Consider the following 14,943-nt stretch of genomic DNA (forward strand, 5'->3'; position numbering starts at 1 on the left):
TCAATTTTGACAGCCCTATTAAAGATTAATATCAGTTTGTACATGCTTCAGATAGCTTTTCTTCAAATTCTTTAATTCTCACTCGCTTTTGCAACTTTGTACTTTTGTGTTACTCGCAGCAACAACTCCACCTCATTGTTTGTCCATTTAAAAAAACTTGGTGCTTTTCCTCAACATTTTGCAGTGAAGTGTCGGAAAGTAAATAAACAGCAGACAGAAATGAGGCAGGTCGAATTGTCTTGCGTTTCACGTTTTCAAATCTATCCGGGCTAGTGTGGATGTAGCATTAAACATTGTTTAATCTGTCATTCTGGATGCTTCAGTATGTATTTACACGGCTATATTACACAATGTCTGAATTAAATTTTAAGTTTAGAGTTGCTGCATTGTGCAGTTAGACCAACAGCACATTTCTTAATTATGGGCATTTGTAATAATCTGCAGACTGTAGTACGGCAAATGAGATTCTTTACTCCTAAAGAAAGTAGAAGAATGAGTAGCTTCAGTAGGCTTTATCAACATCATCCTCAATGTTATTGTCTGTCAAGCTGTAATCAGGATGAAATCACTGGAGAGATGAACTAAGAAGTGAGATCAATTAGATCACAGTGTATATTGAGCCTAAAGGCAGACTTTTGAAGGTGGAGCTCTTTGAACCTGACTGGATCACCATACTAATATATATACTGCACATCTCACAGGTAGCGCATGCAAGCTGTTTTCTTCTTTGTATACAGCAGCCAGTGCCAAAACAGATGTCACAGTTGCTGTTGTGCAGGGTTATTTGGTGCAGTTTTGGCTTGGTTTAATGCAGTGTTAATTAATACAATGATAATGCCAATAATAAGTATAAGTAGCAGTAAAATATTCCTTATTCCACACTATACAGCTTGCTTTAAAATACATATATATATATAACCAGGATGGTCAGCACATACAGCCTGGAGGCACAGTTGTACAAGCAGATAGGTCTCTGCCAACATCTCTATGATACACCACTGAGTGGGATTGCTGGAACTTTCAGAAAGCTGAGATATTCTGCAGAATATCTCAGAATATCTGTTTTTTTTTTAATGGTTTGAATTTATTCTATTCTGATTCCAGCTGTGCTTTTTTTTTTTCTGAGGAGCAACATGTGTCTGAAGACTGCAGTGAATCATCTATATCAGCTCTAAAAGCGCATAAAATTGTTTCTCTTCTCGGTTAAGCCTGTTTTATACTGCAGGTATTACAGCTAATAGAACACAGATGATAACATGTGTTATTCTGTTGGTATTTACAGAGAATCACAGAGAATATTTATTGAGTAAAATGAATCAGTCACAGTAGCCAAAGTAATTTCCAGGTATCTGTCACTGAAAGTGCAAATGTACTTCATTAGTTCCATGTTTAAAAGTATGATGTTCTAATGAGCAGCTTTTATGTTAGAAGTAAACACCAGCAATGGGCTTGCACTGGGTAAGATAAATATTATCGAAATTATAACTTTTTGCCATTAATAAATTCTCTGCCAGCATTCCTCGCTTGCACCCCGTGATAGACAGACAACCTGCCCAGGGTATACCTTGTCCTTTGCCCTGTGACAGCTGGGATAGAGCCCCATGCAACCCTGAATTACATAAGTGGAAAAAAGAATGAATGGACTGATGGATTCCTCTCTTACCCTTTTTGTGGCACCAATCAATTTGTTCGTTTTGTAAGTATCTTTTATGCACGCTTGTGGAAAATGTGGTTCAAGAGAGTTTATAACCGCCATTATATCCATTATCTTTCTAGGCTTTCTTGTTTTTTTTCCCAAGCCATCCAATGCAAAGAGGGCCTAGCTGTGTTGAGCTTGCTTCATAGTATTACCCTGAGATAGCATGGTAAAAATCGCTGCACAGACTCAGAGCTCTCCTGCCCACAATCACACAAGATCTTTTTGGTCATATTCAACAAAATAATAAAGTGCAGGTTTCAGCAAGTCTTAAGCTTGCACCTGAAGTAGGTCAGAGTAAACATGCCGAACGTGGGGGTAAAATCTTACGTGTGGCATGTGCTTGATGCCAGCTTTGCCGTTCCAAGCGAACTGTTGTGGAAAATAGGAGATACCCCCATGGAAGACGGAGAAACATGAGATATCACTCTGATTTTCCACCGTTTTCCCACCTTCTCATGGTCACATGGCTTTCCTCCCTAGAAATTTTAATCTGGTCTCATGTTTATTTTTGCTCTCTTCCTCCCTCGTCTCTCTCTCAACCCTGCCCCTTCCCGTTCATGCCCATCTCCCCCACATCTCTGTTTCTGTGCCAGGCTGCTGGCATATCACAGATGGCCCTGGCTCATGCAAGGATGTTAATGTGAGAGAAGGATGCCTGTTTTCAGTCCTTTCATTGTTGAGAAGAAACACATCCTGTGATTCTTTTTTCTTTGTCTTAATCATTATTGCTCTCTGGAATTTATCTTCTAAACTTTGGAAACTTTTTCTTTCCACCACTTGTGGCTCAGTGTATTGATTTTTATCTCAGTGTTGAATGCTGTGTGCACACTTGCAGACAGTTTACTTCTGACCTTTTGCAGACTTCTCAGGTATTTGGCAGTGAGCTTATTTTGTAGATTAAATCTCTTTTTTTCAGCTTTCAGCTTGTGACTGCAGAGTTGGCAATGATGCCATGGCAGTGTTATCAGGCCGCCTGTCTTTGCTGAAGATTTGGGATTTCTTGAACCAAACAAACCCAGCAGCTTACTCACTAGGTCTGTTTCTTCACTCCAAATGCTGGATTTCACTGTAATCATAGATTTAGATTGCACTCTCATCTGACAAGATGATACCATGCTTTCTCTCTGGATTAACATGTGTAATAACACATCTTCTCCTTGTCTGCACAGATGAAAAAAGGTAAACAAAGTTGGAGATGCCCAAATGGGTCATTGTTTACAGCCCATCTGGCATTGAGAGGCCCTGGGCAGCATGGAGAGCCATTCACTGTGGCAGTGCCTTATCTGTTGCCCCATCTTTCATCACATCTGAATTCCCACGTCACCAAGTCAACTGAAAAGCAATAGCAAAGACAGATATGCCTACTGGTGTGACGTGTGGTATAGTTGCATGCGGCAGGTGTGATAGTTTCCTCTTGTACAGTTTTTTTGTTGTTGCTGTTGTTTTCATTTAAGTCATTTCCATTAATTTGACAGCATCTGAATGTGTTTGCTATATGGCTGAATCAGTGTGCTGGTCACTCTATGGTTCAAGTTGCAACATAATTGGATCTAGTAACCATCACTTATCATTATGAACAAAGCCTAGGCCTGAACTGTATGTACTCTATTGATGAAACCAGAAATGTTTCCTATTCCTTTTCCTTAAAGGGCTTTAGAAAGAATTGTAAATCCACAGCACGTCTTAACTGGTAAAATGCTGCTTATCCAACAACTCTCACCTGGTATGTTGGTTTATTCATGGTCTTTGTCCCACATTGTCTGAAAGGAAAAGCTGCAAAGGAATAAATATTTTTTTTTATCGTAATGTTTAGGAGGGATAGTGGGGAGCACATACATACACAGACATACACAATGTTTTGAATGTTTTCAGTTAGATTAAAAAAAGTTGGGAAAACTCCTTTACTGTGATTTAAGCAAACATTTGGTTAAAGAGACAGTTGCAGGATTTTTAATATTTTTACTATAAAATGCTACATTATAGACAGGTGGATAAAATTAAGAAAACCAGAATCATATCAGTTATAATTCCCGTGAGATGTGATATTTTGTCAATTTAAAGCCTTAGGTTTGCGGTATTGTTCAGCACATTGCAGTTCAATATTGTGGTCCATACCTCTTTTTCTTTATTGATCTAATAAAATGTCCCACACTGAAAAATACACTGATGTTATAAGTGTTCGAAGCAGACTCAAATTTGCTTGGGCATAGTTAAATGTTTATCAGGGAGCTGCAGAGCAATTTTCAAGTGATTAATTAGTTAATTGACCAGTAATGGAAGCTACACATTAGGGTTTGCCTAAAACGGTCTATCAGTTACAGGGGTGGCTATCGGACCTCTTGTATGCAGCCTTGTTTTGACTTAAATGCCACATTGGCTAGACTTTTACTAAAGCTGACACACGTTGCTATGCTGCAGTCTTCACAGTTTATATCTTGTGGTCTATATATATTGTGTCTGACTTGCTGTGCCAGTACATCCGCTGTAGTATTGCCTTAACAGTTCGTACAGGGATTCACTAAGCAGCTTTCAGAGCAGCACCTTACATTAGGACATTTAGCTAAATGGCCTTTGACCGCCCTCTTTCCTCCCCCCCAACAATAGAAAGTGTCACAACAGCTCATTAGGACTAGTAATCCCTTTTGGAATTCAAGAAGGTTATTTGTATGAACAAACCTAGAGAACCTCTGTATCCTGTTAAGGCCTCCTGCTTAGGCTTTGTGGTATGAAGACAAGGGTTACTTTAATACACACACTAGTTGGCCTCTGCGTTACTAAGCTGTTTATGCAATGACTAAAAAACAAATGGACTCACTGTAGCACTTCCATCTTAAGTCACTATTACTGTAAACTGCTATTAACATTTATGCTGGGAGCTTATTTCATTTATAAATCCTCAAATGTGCTGATAAACTGAATATGTGATTGTTGTCTTTGCTATAAGAAGTTTCTAATTCTTTGATTAAACAATTTAGGAATCCTTCTTTCTGGTATTTTACTTGTTTAGTCTGGGTCAGGGTATTATGCTGAATAAAGGCTGTCTAAGTGGCTCTGTGGCTCCAAACACTGCAGCAGATTCTAAAATTGTCAAACCAGGGAGTTTAGCCAGGCCACCCAGTTCAAGTCAGGGTAGCTGACTTGAAATCATTGCTCTTGTCCTTATCTCAGTGCCAACCCTCATCATCAGTGGTCTGTACGATGCAGGACATGTGCGAGTCTGTCCACCCTCTGCACTCTCACTTTCTGGCTTGCACCGGTCCATACTGGCTACAGTAGGCCTTAGTCATTTACATGGACACTGAACAAATTTGTGAATTTGTCTGAAGTTTAGAGCAGATGGGTAAAATTTGCCACCCGGTGTATCATAGCACCGCAGCTATTTGTAGCCACTCTGTCAGCTCCTCCATGGTGTTTACAATGGGTCTGAGTGACCGTGTTACCGTTAAGCATCAGTGTTTGGGGTCAGTGTATTGAAAGTGTCACCACCAGCTGTCGTACCTTGGGTTGGATTGGGTTGGCTGGACACACAGGCTTTTTGGTTAAGCTATTCTTACAAATTTCATTGCATCTGATTTAGAACTCCTAAACTTTTTTGTATTAGTGTATATAATACAGTGTGTGTGTGTATATGCATATATATCTATATCTATATATATATATAGATATATATATATATAAAAAAATAAACGCCTCTCAGTAGGCCATGTGAATGCGAGAGGCTACAGTTTTGAAAGTTCTGTATGTAAAACTTTACATTAAGCCATGTATTTAAAGTTTACTGCAAGCTTCTATGTCCATTGCTTTAAAAAATATAGCCTTTTGCAATTGGATGATTTTCTTTTTGTTAAACCGTCTGTTTCTAGTGATCTCAACTTTGTTAAATTGTAAAATAGGCAGCACTTTCAAGACTGTCGTAATGAAGAATATACCTCAATATTTATGCGTATTTGAGTTCTTAGACAATGGTAATGTTGTAAATCCATTCAACAGTTTTCATACACAACTGCTCATCTCTTGAGGAGATAAGTGAGTATTAGAAAAATGTTTTTCTTTGTGTCCAAAAAACCCCCACTTCCTTTTCAGCCTATGCATTTTCACAGAAAAGAGCTTTATAGGAGGTTTCTATGCTTTGGCTAACTGCTGGTCACAATCAGCTAGTCACACTCATACACATAAACATCAAGCAACAATCATAAGTGCTCTTAATATGATCAGCCTCCAATTCATTGATTTCATGTAGTATCTTATGTTCTGTTTTTCTTCTGTTCTCAGTGTGTCTGTGATGCATTTATTTCTCATAGTATCTGCTTGTTTCTCCCCTTCCGTTTTCTTAGCTCACACTTTTGATGCCCAAACAGCAAAGTAATCATTTGGTCGTAGTCTGATTGTTGTTTTCTGCCACAGTATCGGAGTTGCTTCTCATCTTGAATGTTGTTCTGCCTCTTTGACTCCTCCCTCCCAAGGCTAGGTGAAGCATACATTTGTCTCTTTCAGAATGCTTTTCAGACATCTCACCAGCCTTTTCTTGTTTAAAACATTATACTGGGCCACCCTGAATGCCGGTTATGCCATTTTACTCTGCTTGGGTTTACCATGGTTGTATGGCAGGTGTATAACAATGAATACAGGGATAATGGTAGCTGGCACAGCTGCCGGTCAAAGCCTCCTGCAGTCATGACTGATGGGACACAATTCAGCTGCGGGCAGTCTGCTGGCTCATGGCTCACCCTGCACCAGCTTTTGTTACAGCATCGGAAGCACTGCAGTAGTCATCTGTTATTAAGGATGGGTGGAAAGGGTGGCCAAGTAAATTATCATACCGCCTCAGCCTGGCAACCAGGATTTGTTTCCCTCGAGTCCAAACATTTTTGTTAAAATGTCTGCATGAACTGAATAAGATGTGGCAGTAAGGAGGTAGTGCTGTAGCTATCACACCTACAGTTAAAGGAGTATGACCTGTATTGATTGTTAATGCGTCACATTATCATTGTAAGTGAGACTGAACCTGAGCTTTTCAATGCGGCATTTAAATCCTATACTAAGGCCTATTTGCTGTGTGATTTCTGCCTATTGGGGTATGCAAGTCAAGTTTTACTGGATTTTACAAATAACCTATATTCAGGTAAAATATTTTCTTAATCTTCATTTACTGACAAAAATATATGACAGTAAATATGAGTTCAGCTGTCCTTTTTTTAATATTAAAATTTGTTGACAAGTTGTTAGAATACAAATCCCAATCACACTATGGCTACGGAGTCCCAGTGTTGCTAATCTGCTCCTTGTTAACTAAGGATCAAGATGAGGCCAAGTTAATTAGGTAAAGCAGAAATAGTAATTAGGAACGCTAAGTTGTAGTGGCAAAGAAACAGCCAGACAATTTGTAATTTGGCTGACATAATCAGGACTAATGCATAAACCTGTTTCTCTCCTAATACATTTAGCCTCTAGGATGCGGATCTCACTGGTTCAGTAACTTCACATATTTGTATATTAGGTAAGAGGCTTTGTCTCATTGGGGGAAACTGTGACAAACTAAAATAGACACAATTGAAGGGAGTCCATGAAAAATTACAGTCATAAGATTCCTTCAGACAGAACGGAGCTGTGTGTGAACTACATTTGTCAGTAGTCACTCATTAGCCACTCAATCCATGTGCCACTTCACAACCTTAGCATTGTTCTATGCTTTCAGATGGATTGTGAATTGATTGAGGTTCATTTTTCATGTAGTGACATCTGGGCTCATGTAACATGGTACAATTAGAGTCATACCAGATGCTAGTACATACTGTAATTTTGGGTAGCATTTGTTGCATCAGTGTAATGTAAAATCCAGATGAAGGGAATGTTCATGTCATGATCCACAAAAAATTTAAGCGTGTCTGATTATGTCAGTAGCCTTCAGGGAAAAGGCTAAAGCCCTTTATATAAAATCAGTAAGCTCCTCTCATTAGGAAGTGTAACTCTTACAGCTTTGTTATAATTATCCTTAAATCCTCAGGTAAAGTAGCTGGACTGATAGCGATCCCTTCACAGTAGGAGTATGCTATTCCTACTTAATATGACATGTGACATTAGGTCAGGAATATGATTTTGACACTGCATTTATGAGTTCCTGGATCTAATATTTTCATTTTCATCCATTACTTGATTCTTCCAACACCAAAAAACCTGGTGGTTTGCTTTCTCATTCTGATACTTCTGTGTCGCTGTATGAGCGAGCAGAGCTGTGGAATTAACAGAGGTGAGCAGACAGATATAGTGGATGGCAGCATTGTAGAGAACAGGTTTAAAGATTGCTTTCTGATAATGTCACTATCTATTTTTCTGCCCTTGCTGCCTGCTGTAGTTTTCAGTTTGTGCGTTTGACCTCACTCAAGCAGTTACCTGCTCTGCTATGAAGCACAGGTGCGATAAGATTACATGCACATACATGCACACAAACAATAAATGGTCTGTTTGTAGTGCAGTTTGGATAGCAAATGTACCGTAATGAGTCACACTTGTTAAAGACCTCACAGTAGCTATGAAGAAATTGAGTTTCAAAGTGACATTCTTCCATTCTCTCAGTGCGCAAAAGCATGTAAGTGCACATAACTCTCGACGCAGTGAACCACGCCTCTGAGCCTGCATGTGGCTTCTGAATTATGCAGAAACCCCAGTGTCTGCTAAGAGGGAAAGACAAGTGAGGGTGCAAATGGAGGGGGTGATGCGGGGAGTGTGACTGGAGCTTGGGGAACACTCTGAATTGGGGCTTATTTGAAAAAAGCAGCAGGTTTCCTGAAAGATGAGATCAAGAAAGCAAGGGAGCAATAAAGGAAATAATCTAGGGAGAGGAGGGGGGCAATTGCCTAAAGGAAAGAAAGCTGCAGCGCTCATGCTTTAAGCTGTCTTCCTTATTCCTCTTTGTTGCTCTCTTTTAGACCTATGTTTCAGGTAAGCTTCAGACCATGTGGCGCTCCTGTGCAACAAACAGCACATGGGGATAACCCAGCCCAACTTAGCCAGCCCAAGCCTTTCATTGCTCAGCTTGCTTCAGTAGAAAGAGTTCTCTGCAGAACTGAATTATTCATGGGACTTCAGAAGAGTGCAGTGAAAATCCCCACACCCCTCACCACCACCATCACCACCATACACACTTACACAAAAAAACCTGACATGCCACATTCTTATACATGCAAGCCTTATCCATCACATCAATCCACTCCTCAACACATTGAATCACAATGTTGTTAATTTTTCTGGTTTTTCGTGCTCATTTTCTAATTGCAGTTTCATCTAAGAAGAAAGTTGACTTTGGGTGAATAATTGAATAGATTAAATCCTGCTAGGTTGTTTTCACTGCATTCCACCATCAGTGTCGTCGGTTTCTGTGATGGGTGGGGTCTTGCTGCTAGACACAGCTCGCTGTTGAGTGTGTATGTGTGTTATATAAGTCGTTGATGTAGTGGCCGTAAAAAAAAAAGACAAGAAAAAAAAATCACAGGAAAGAAACCACAACCTTGCACTAGATACAGCATGCCAGACTAGGAACTGAGAAATGGTGAGAGAGTAGCTACAGAAGATGCTTTTTGTGTTTGTGGGGGATGTTGGGGATGAAAAAGGGAGTGGTCGGGGTGCAGAGAAGGAGATAGATTGCAGATGTGGGGGGAGGGGACTAAGAGGGTGAGAGAGTGAGAAAGCGAGTGAAAGAGATAGAGAAAGATGGCAGAGATCGATGACACATAACCTTTAGCCACAGCATTTTGAGGGTGTGACAATGTTAATGCCTGGGTTCATTCTCCCATGAGTGGCTGTGGTTTGTCACCCCTCTGTCTCTTTACACGTCCTCAGTGTTCCTGGACAAATCAAAGCTAGCAAGTAAGAGGTCACATCTGACCATATTACATCTAAAAATATATTTGCAAACAAAAGATGTGGCAGAATGTTCTTACTGATTGAAAAAGACATTCATCTGAATGTTCCCACACACATACACTTGTGACAGTCATCGGCTTTGACGCACATATGGTCTAATTAGAGATGTGTATACGTCTCAGAGACTGACACTAACCTCCTTCTCACCTGCTCCGTCTTTCCCACTTTCAAAAGCATACTGGAAGCATGAATTTAAAATGTGGAGGAACGATGGGATGCTCTTCCATCTGGTAGTTTTTGTGAAGCAGATATGTTTTACAGTTATTTTAGGGGCTTCATAGTCATCATTTCTTCATCTGTTGTTTCCTCTAGGATCGTAAGCTTTCTAAAATGGAACGTCAGCGCTTTAAAGAGGAAGCAGAAATGTTGAAGGGTCTCCAGCATCCCAACATCGTCCGTTTCTATGACTTCTGGGAATCACCTCTTAAAGGAAAGAAGTGCATTGTTTTAGTAACAGAGCTCATGACGTCGGGAACGCTAAAAACGTGAGTATGGATGTAGGCAGATGCTTTTATTTTGCTGCTCATTTAATTATGGTCTAATAGGTTTCCCTTTCCTTCATGCAGCTATCTAAAGCGTTTCAAGGTAATGAAGCCCAAAGTGCTAAGGAGCTGGTGTAGACAGATCCTTAAAGGCCTCCACTTTCTCCACACCAGGACACCTCCCATCATTCACAGAGATCTTAAATGTGACAACATCTTTATTACTGGACCTACAGGTTCAGTGAAGATAGGGGATTTAGGTCTGGCAACACTCAAGGCAGCTTCTTTTGCTAAGAGTGTCATAGGTAGGAAACTTTGAAAATGTGACTTGACAGATTTGTGGTTCTTACAGTAAGAAGTATTAGTAATTTGTCAACTGGGCACTCTTGTTCTCTCCGTCTGTTTCTGCAGGCACTCCAGAGTTCATGGCCCCAGAGATGTATGAGGAACACTATGATGAGGCTGTGGATGTGTATGCCTTTGGCATGTGTATGCTAGAAATGGCCACCTCTGAATATCCCTATTCTGAGTGTCAGAATGCTGCTCAAATCTACCGCAAAGTTACCAGTGTGAGTCATGCTGTGCGATTTAAAAAAAAAATTAATTAATTCTTGCATTTATTTTGGACACCTGACTGTGAAGGAGAGGGAGAGGGGCAGAGAGGGCTTTAGCAAGCAACAAAGATCTTCAGCTGGAATCAAACCAGGGATGCTACAGTTATGCAGTACACTCTGTAACTGGTCACACAGTATGGTGTTTTCCATTTACATTAATATGTTTCCACCAAAATCACCTATTCAGGGAAAACATACTTTGGTCAAAATTTCTAGGAGCTCTAATTATACATACAAATTGAACCTCTAAATATTTAATGTTAAATTAAGATTAAGGGAATGACTTGTCAAAAATGGGCTTACACTCAGGGATTTTAACAGAAACCTAGAGATCTGTCCAGTATTTAAACATTAATGAATGAATGTTAAGTAGCCCTAATAGAAATATGATGAACCATAATGACAATATGCTTGGAATAAAAGATGATATACAGGCAAAAAGAGGCTGAACTAATTGCTCATCAACTGTCACCAGTATTAAATGCAAAACCTTTAAGGTGATAAATGCACTGTTTATTAAAATTAAGAAATTGTTAGTATCATAAAATAATACTTTTCCAAATATTCATTTTTCCAGTTTACCAAGTTTTCTCTGTAAAACTTGGTTTCTAAAATATGTAGCAAGAAAGTGACTTCTTTAATGTATTAATAATTCAAGGTCATGCTTTGTGAACATGGCATAGCAAGGTTGGGATGTTTCTTTTGCCTTTTCGGATAATAAGTCCAGAGTACAAAATAGGCACCATTTTCAGGTAGATGATTCCTCAGCGTTGAATTTCTTGGTTGAAGAGTCTAATCGGCCATATGGTGTCACACAGGGGGTCCAAGTTTCCTTTGTTTTCTGGATGAAGCCTAAAGGCTGTATTTCTGTACATCTTCCTTTGCTTGCAAAGCAAAGTGCTTTGAATACTGATTTTTTTTTTTTTTTCACTTTTAAAACTTGGCAGAGTTGGACCTAAAAAAACAGACTCTTTCACCTGTTAGTAACTTAAAGCAGCCTCTCAGCCTATATTAATGGTTAGGGAGCATCAGTGCAGCTCTCTATAGTTGCTATTTTTTACATTGTATTCATATGAATGTGCCTTCCACAGTGGGATGTTAATAGGAGGCTGATCAAAGAGAAATCCTAATAGCATTATACGTTGTGTGTACTCCCTGAAGAGATACAGCATCCAGCTGAATAATTGGTTGGAATGTTAATCCAGATATATGCATATACTTTACATCTAGTTTATTTTGATGCAGAAATTTTATTTTCTCCAGTTAATTATATCACACGTTATATATAGTCTGGCTGCACCGTTAAAAAATAAATAGGTAGATTATACCTGTAAAAAATCTGAATAGAAGTGTTACATTAAGAAAAGACGGAATTCATCCATTTTTAGAAGAACTGCTCAAAATCTATTGGGCATCAAATCTATTGTTAAACCACACCAGCTGTGACAACTCAGGACCGTCTGCACAGTCAAAACAGCCGAATTTAGACCAACTGACTGTAATAGTAGTTTACAAAACAACATCTGGCTGCTCTAACATGTGTAAATAGGAACTCTGAAAGCCTTTGTCTGAGAACGAGGTGGTTTTTGTGCTTTGAGCTGTACTTTTAAGAAATTTACTATGCTGCCGGAGTTTTTGTCAGGCTTGCTTTGGATGTTTTTATTCTTTGTGGGACCTGACATGAATTCCAACTGATCACTGCTGTGGTACTTTCGGCTCTCTTTACAGAGAGTGAGTGTGTGATACTAAGAAGATAAGATTTGGGTGGAGCATCACAAAAAAGAAATTTCCAGTCACGTGTTCCTTTTTTTCTCTTTTTTGTTATGTTTTCTCATCAACATGACATCCTTTCATGACATAAACACAATGTTTTGCTTATATTTCCTGTGCTCAGGGAGTAAAGCCAGCCAGCTACAACAAGGTCATGGATCCTGAAATCAAGGAGATCATTGGAGAGTGCATCTGCCAAAAGAAAGAGGAACGGTGAGTGACTGTGCCCGGCGATGTTCAGCGTCCAGCCAACAGGGCCCACAAGGTGCCCTCTCGTCTTTCATGCCTTGTCTCACCTCCCCCGTTTCATTGCTGTGGCACTGACAGCTGGGCTCTCAGCAGCACTGCAGTTTCTATCCATATCTGCAGGGTGTCTTTCAATTCTGTTACATAATTAGTTTGTGTACATCAGGGCAAATAACCTTTAATTAGTTTCTTGTGGCTTTTTTTGTTTGTTTGTTTATTTATTTTTATTTCAATGAATCATGATTAGGTTCAGTGATTGGTGATCTGGGAAGCACAGGTAATATGTGACCATGAATGTCTCTGTGTCACTGTTAACTTTACTGTATCTTGAACACCTTTCCACTGGAGTCAGAGCTTTTCTTTTTCTGCTCCCAGGTACACGATCAAAGATCTGTTGAATCACGCTTTTTTTGCCGAGGACACAGGTGTGAGGGTGGAGCTAGCTGAGGAAGATGATGGAAAAAAGTCCTCAATAGCGCTCAAACTGTGGGTGGAGGACCCCAAGAAGTTAAAAGGGAAATACAAGGAGAGTGGGGCTATTGAGTTTACATTTGACCTGGAGAAGGAGGTGCCTGAGGTTGTCGCACAAGAAATGGTGAGTAAATAGTTTTAGCTATACATTACAGAATTCTTTTCATACATGGAAATTTTAAATCTGAATGTTGAGTACTAGAAATGGTTTCTATTTCTTTGTCGTTTTATGTTTTTTGACATCACACTTTTAAACTTTGCATTTCTTAGAGGCTTATTATCTTCTAGTTTTTGGTTTTATATAGTGCAGATTGCTAAGATTGATAACTTCCAGGAATATAGTACTATTTTTTTCTTTTTGTTTACAAAGTTTTCTCGAGTGAATGTAATCAGATAAGGTTTCCACAGGCCCAGCAATAAAAACAAGATCCAGAAAAAAAGTTCTCAATGTGGGAGCGATGATATTCACTACTCAAACTCTTGTTTTGTCACTTGTCTAACATTGTTTTACACCATAGAAAAAGTGCCTTAATAGGGGTATTGGAGAAAGTGTATTGGGTTATCTTCAGATAGGGAATGTAAACATTGTCATTGTAAGCCTTTCTTCAGCCTAAGACAGGTTTTGAAATGAAAATAAGGGTAGCACACAGTAAAACTGCAGATGTCACACCTTTAGTGAGAAAAACATGTGGAGGAATTTTCCTGATGAAGCTTCCTTTGAAACAGTGCAGTACATAGCACAACATTTTTGTATTTGTTTGTACATCACATGTAAACACTGGAGCGAAAGACGGACGTTTTGATGTAACAGACCAGACAGCTCTGTTGTGAAGAGTGAGCCAAGCAGCAGACAAAGGAAACGTTTCCCCACTGCTCTGATCCCCTTAAAATAGATTTTCTCTTCCTTCCTTTTCTTGCTCCTTCTTTCTGCCTCGTGCACTCCCCTTTTTATATGCACCCTCTCTTCCCTCACATGGCTCACTGCTAAAAATATCCTGGAAGTCATGCTCTTCCCTTTTCTCTGTCAGGTGGAGTCTGGCTTCTTCCACGAGAGCGATGCTAAGACCGTGGGAAAGTCGATCAGGGACCGTGTGGCACTGATCAAATGGAGAAGAGAGCGCACAGTGTCTGCAGCGGCTGCAGAGAATCAGGGTGAAGGAGGACACGGCACCCAGATGACTCCATCTCAGGGCATCTCTGCAGGGGCGCCACATGTAGGGCAGCCCCTTGTGCTGGAACCAGAAGAGCCAGAGGCAGACCAGTACAACAGGCTGCATACCCTCCCAGCCAGTGCCACCTCAGTAACATGTAAGAGATTCTGTTCTCATCTACTCCGAAACACACGCCTAATCTTTGACTTTTTTATGAGTGGATGATTTATGTGTCTCTGCAGCAGACAGCACACTTGACAGTGGCATGGGCTCCACAGTGTACTCGGACTCCCACAGCAGCCAGCAGAGTGTCCTCTACCAGTCCCTGCTCGAGCCTATTACTATGGCAACACAGCAGGTCTGTATCAGGAGCTTCCACACCCTGGTGGACCATGTGCATTCAGTTTTATATAAAAACATTGACTATTTAGAACTAGCAAACACGCACTTGACCTTGAAACTGAACACACAAACACCCACACACACGCTTCATTCACACATTTAAGAGTTACCATGCATACACATTTCTTTACATTTGAAGATAACTTGCCGATGTATTTTTCATAACTTGCCGATGTATTTTTCATACA

At 39.9% G+C, this 14,943-nt stretch overlaps 1 protein-coding gene across 3 annotated transcripts in view; it reads left to right on the top strand.

Annotated features, from left to right (window-relative positions):
• LOC116331203 (serine/threonine-protein kinase WNK2-like) overlaps nt 1-14,943 on the top strand; it is a 39,625-nt gene that overhangs the window by 4,232 nt on the left and 20,450 nt on the right. For all 3 annotated transcript variants that reach the window (XM_039604313.1, XM_039604314.1, XM_039604315.1), the window contains 7 exons: nt 9,932-10,104; nt 10,186-10,406; nt 10,513-10,670; nt 12,610-12,698; nt 13,107-13,326; nt 14,231-14,510; nt 14,596-14,711. In XM_039604313.1, coding sequence (XP_039460247.1) covers nt 9,932-10,104; nt 10,186-10,406; nt 10,513-10,670; nt 12,610-12,698; nt 13,107-13,326; nt 14,231-14,510; nt 14,596-14,711 — 1,257 coding nt within the window. The remainder of the gene's footprint in view (nt 1-9,931; nt 10,105-10,185; nt 10,407-10,512; nt 10,671-12,609; nt 12,699-13,106; nt 13,327-14,230; nt 14,511-14,595; nt 14,712-14,943) is intronic.

Source organism: Oreochromis aureus, linkage group 20 (genome assembly GCF_013358895.1).
Source record: "Oreochromis aureus strain Israel breed Guangdong linkage group 20, ZZ_aureus, whole genome shotgun sequence".
Classification (NCBI taxonomy): domain Eukaryota; kingdom Metazoa; phylum Chordata; class Actinopteri; order Cichliformes; family Cichlidae; genus Oreochromis; species Oreochromis aureus.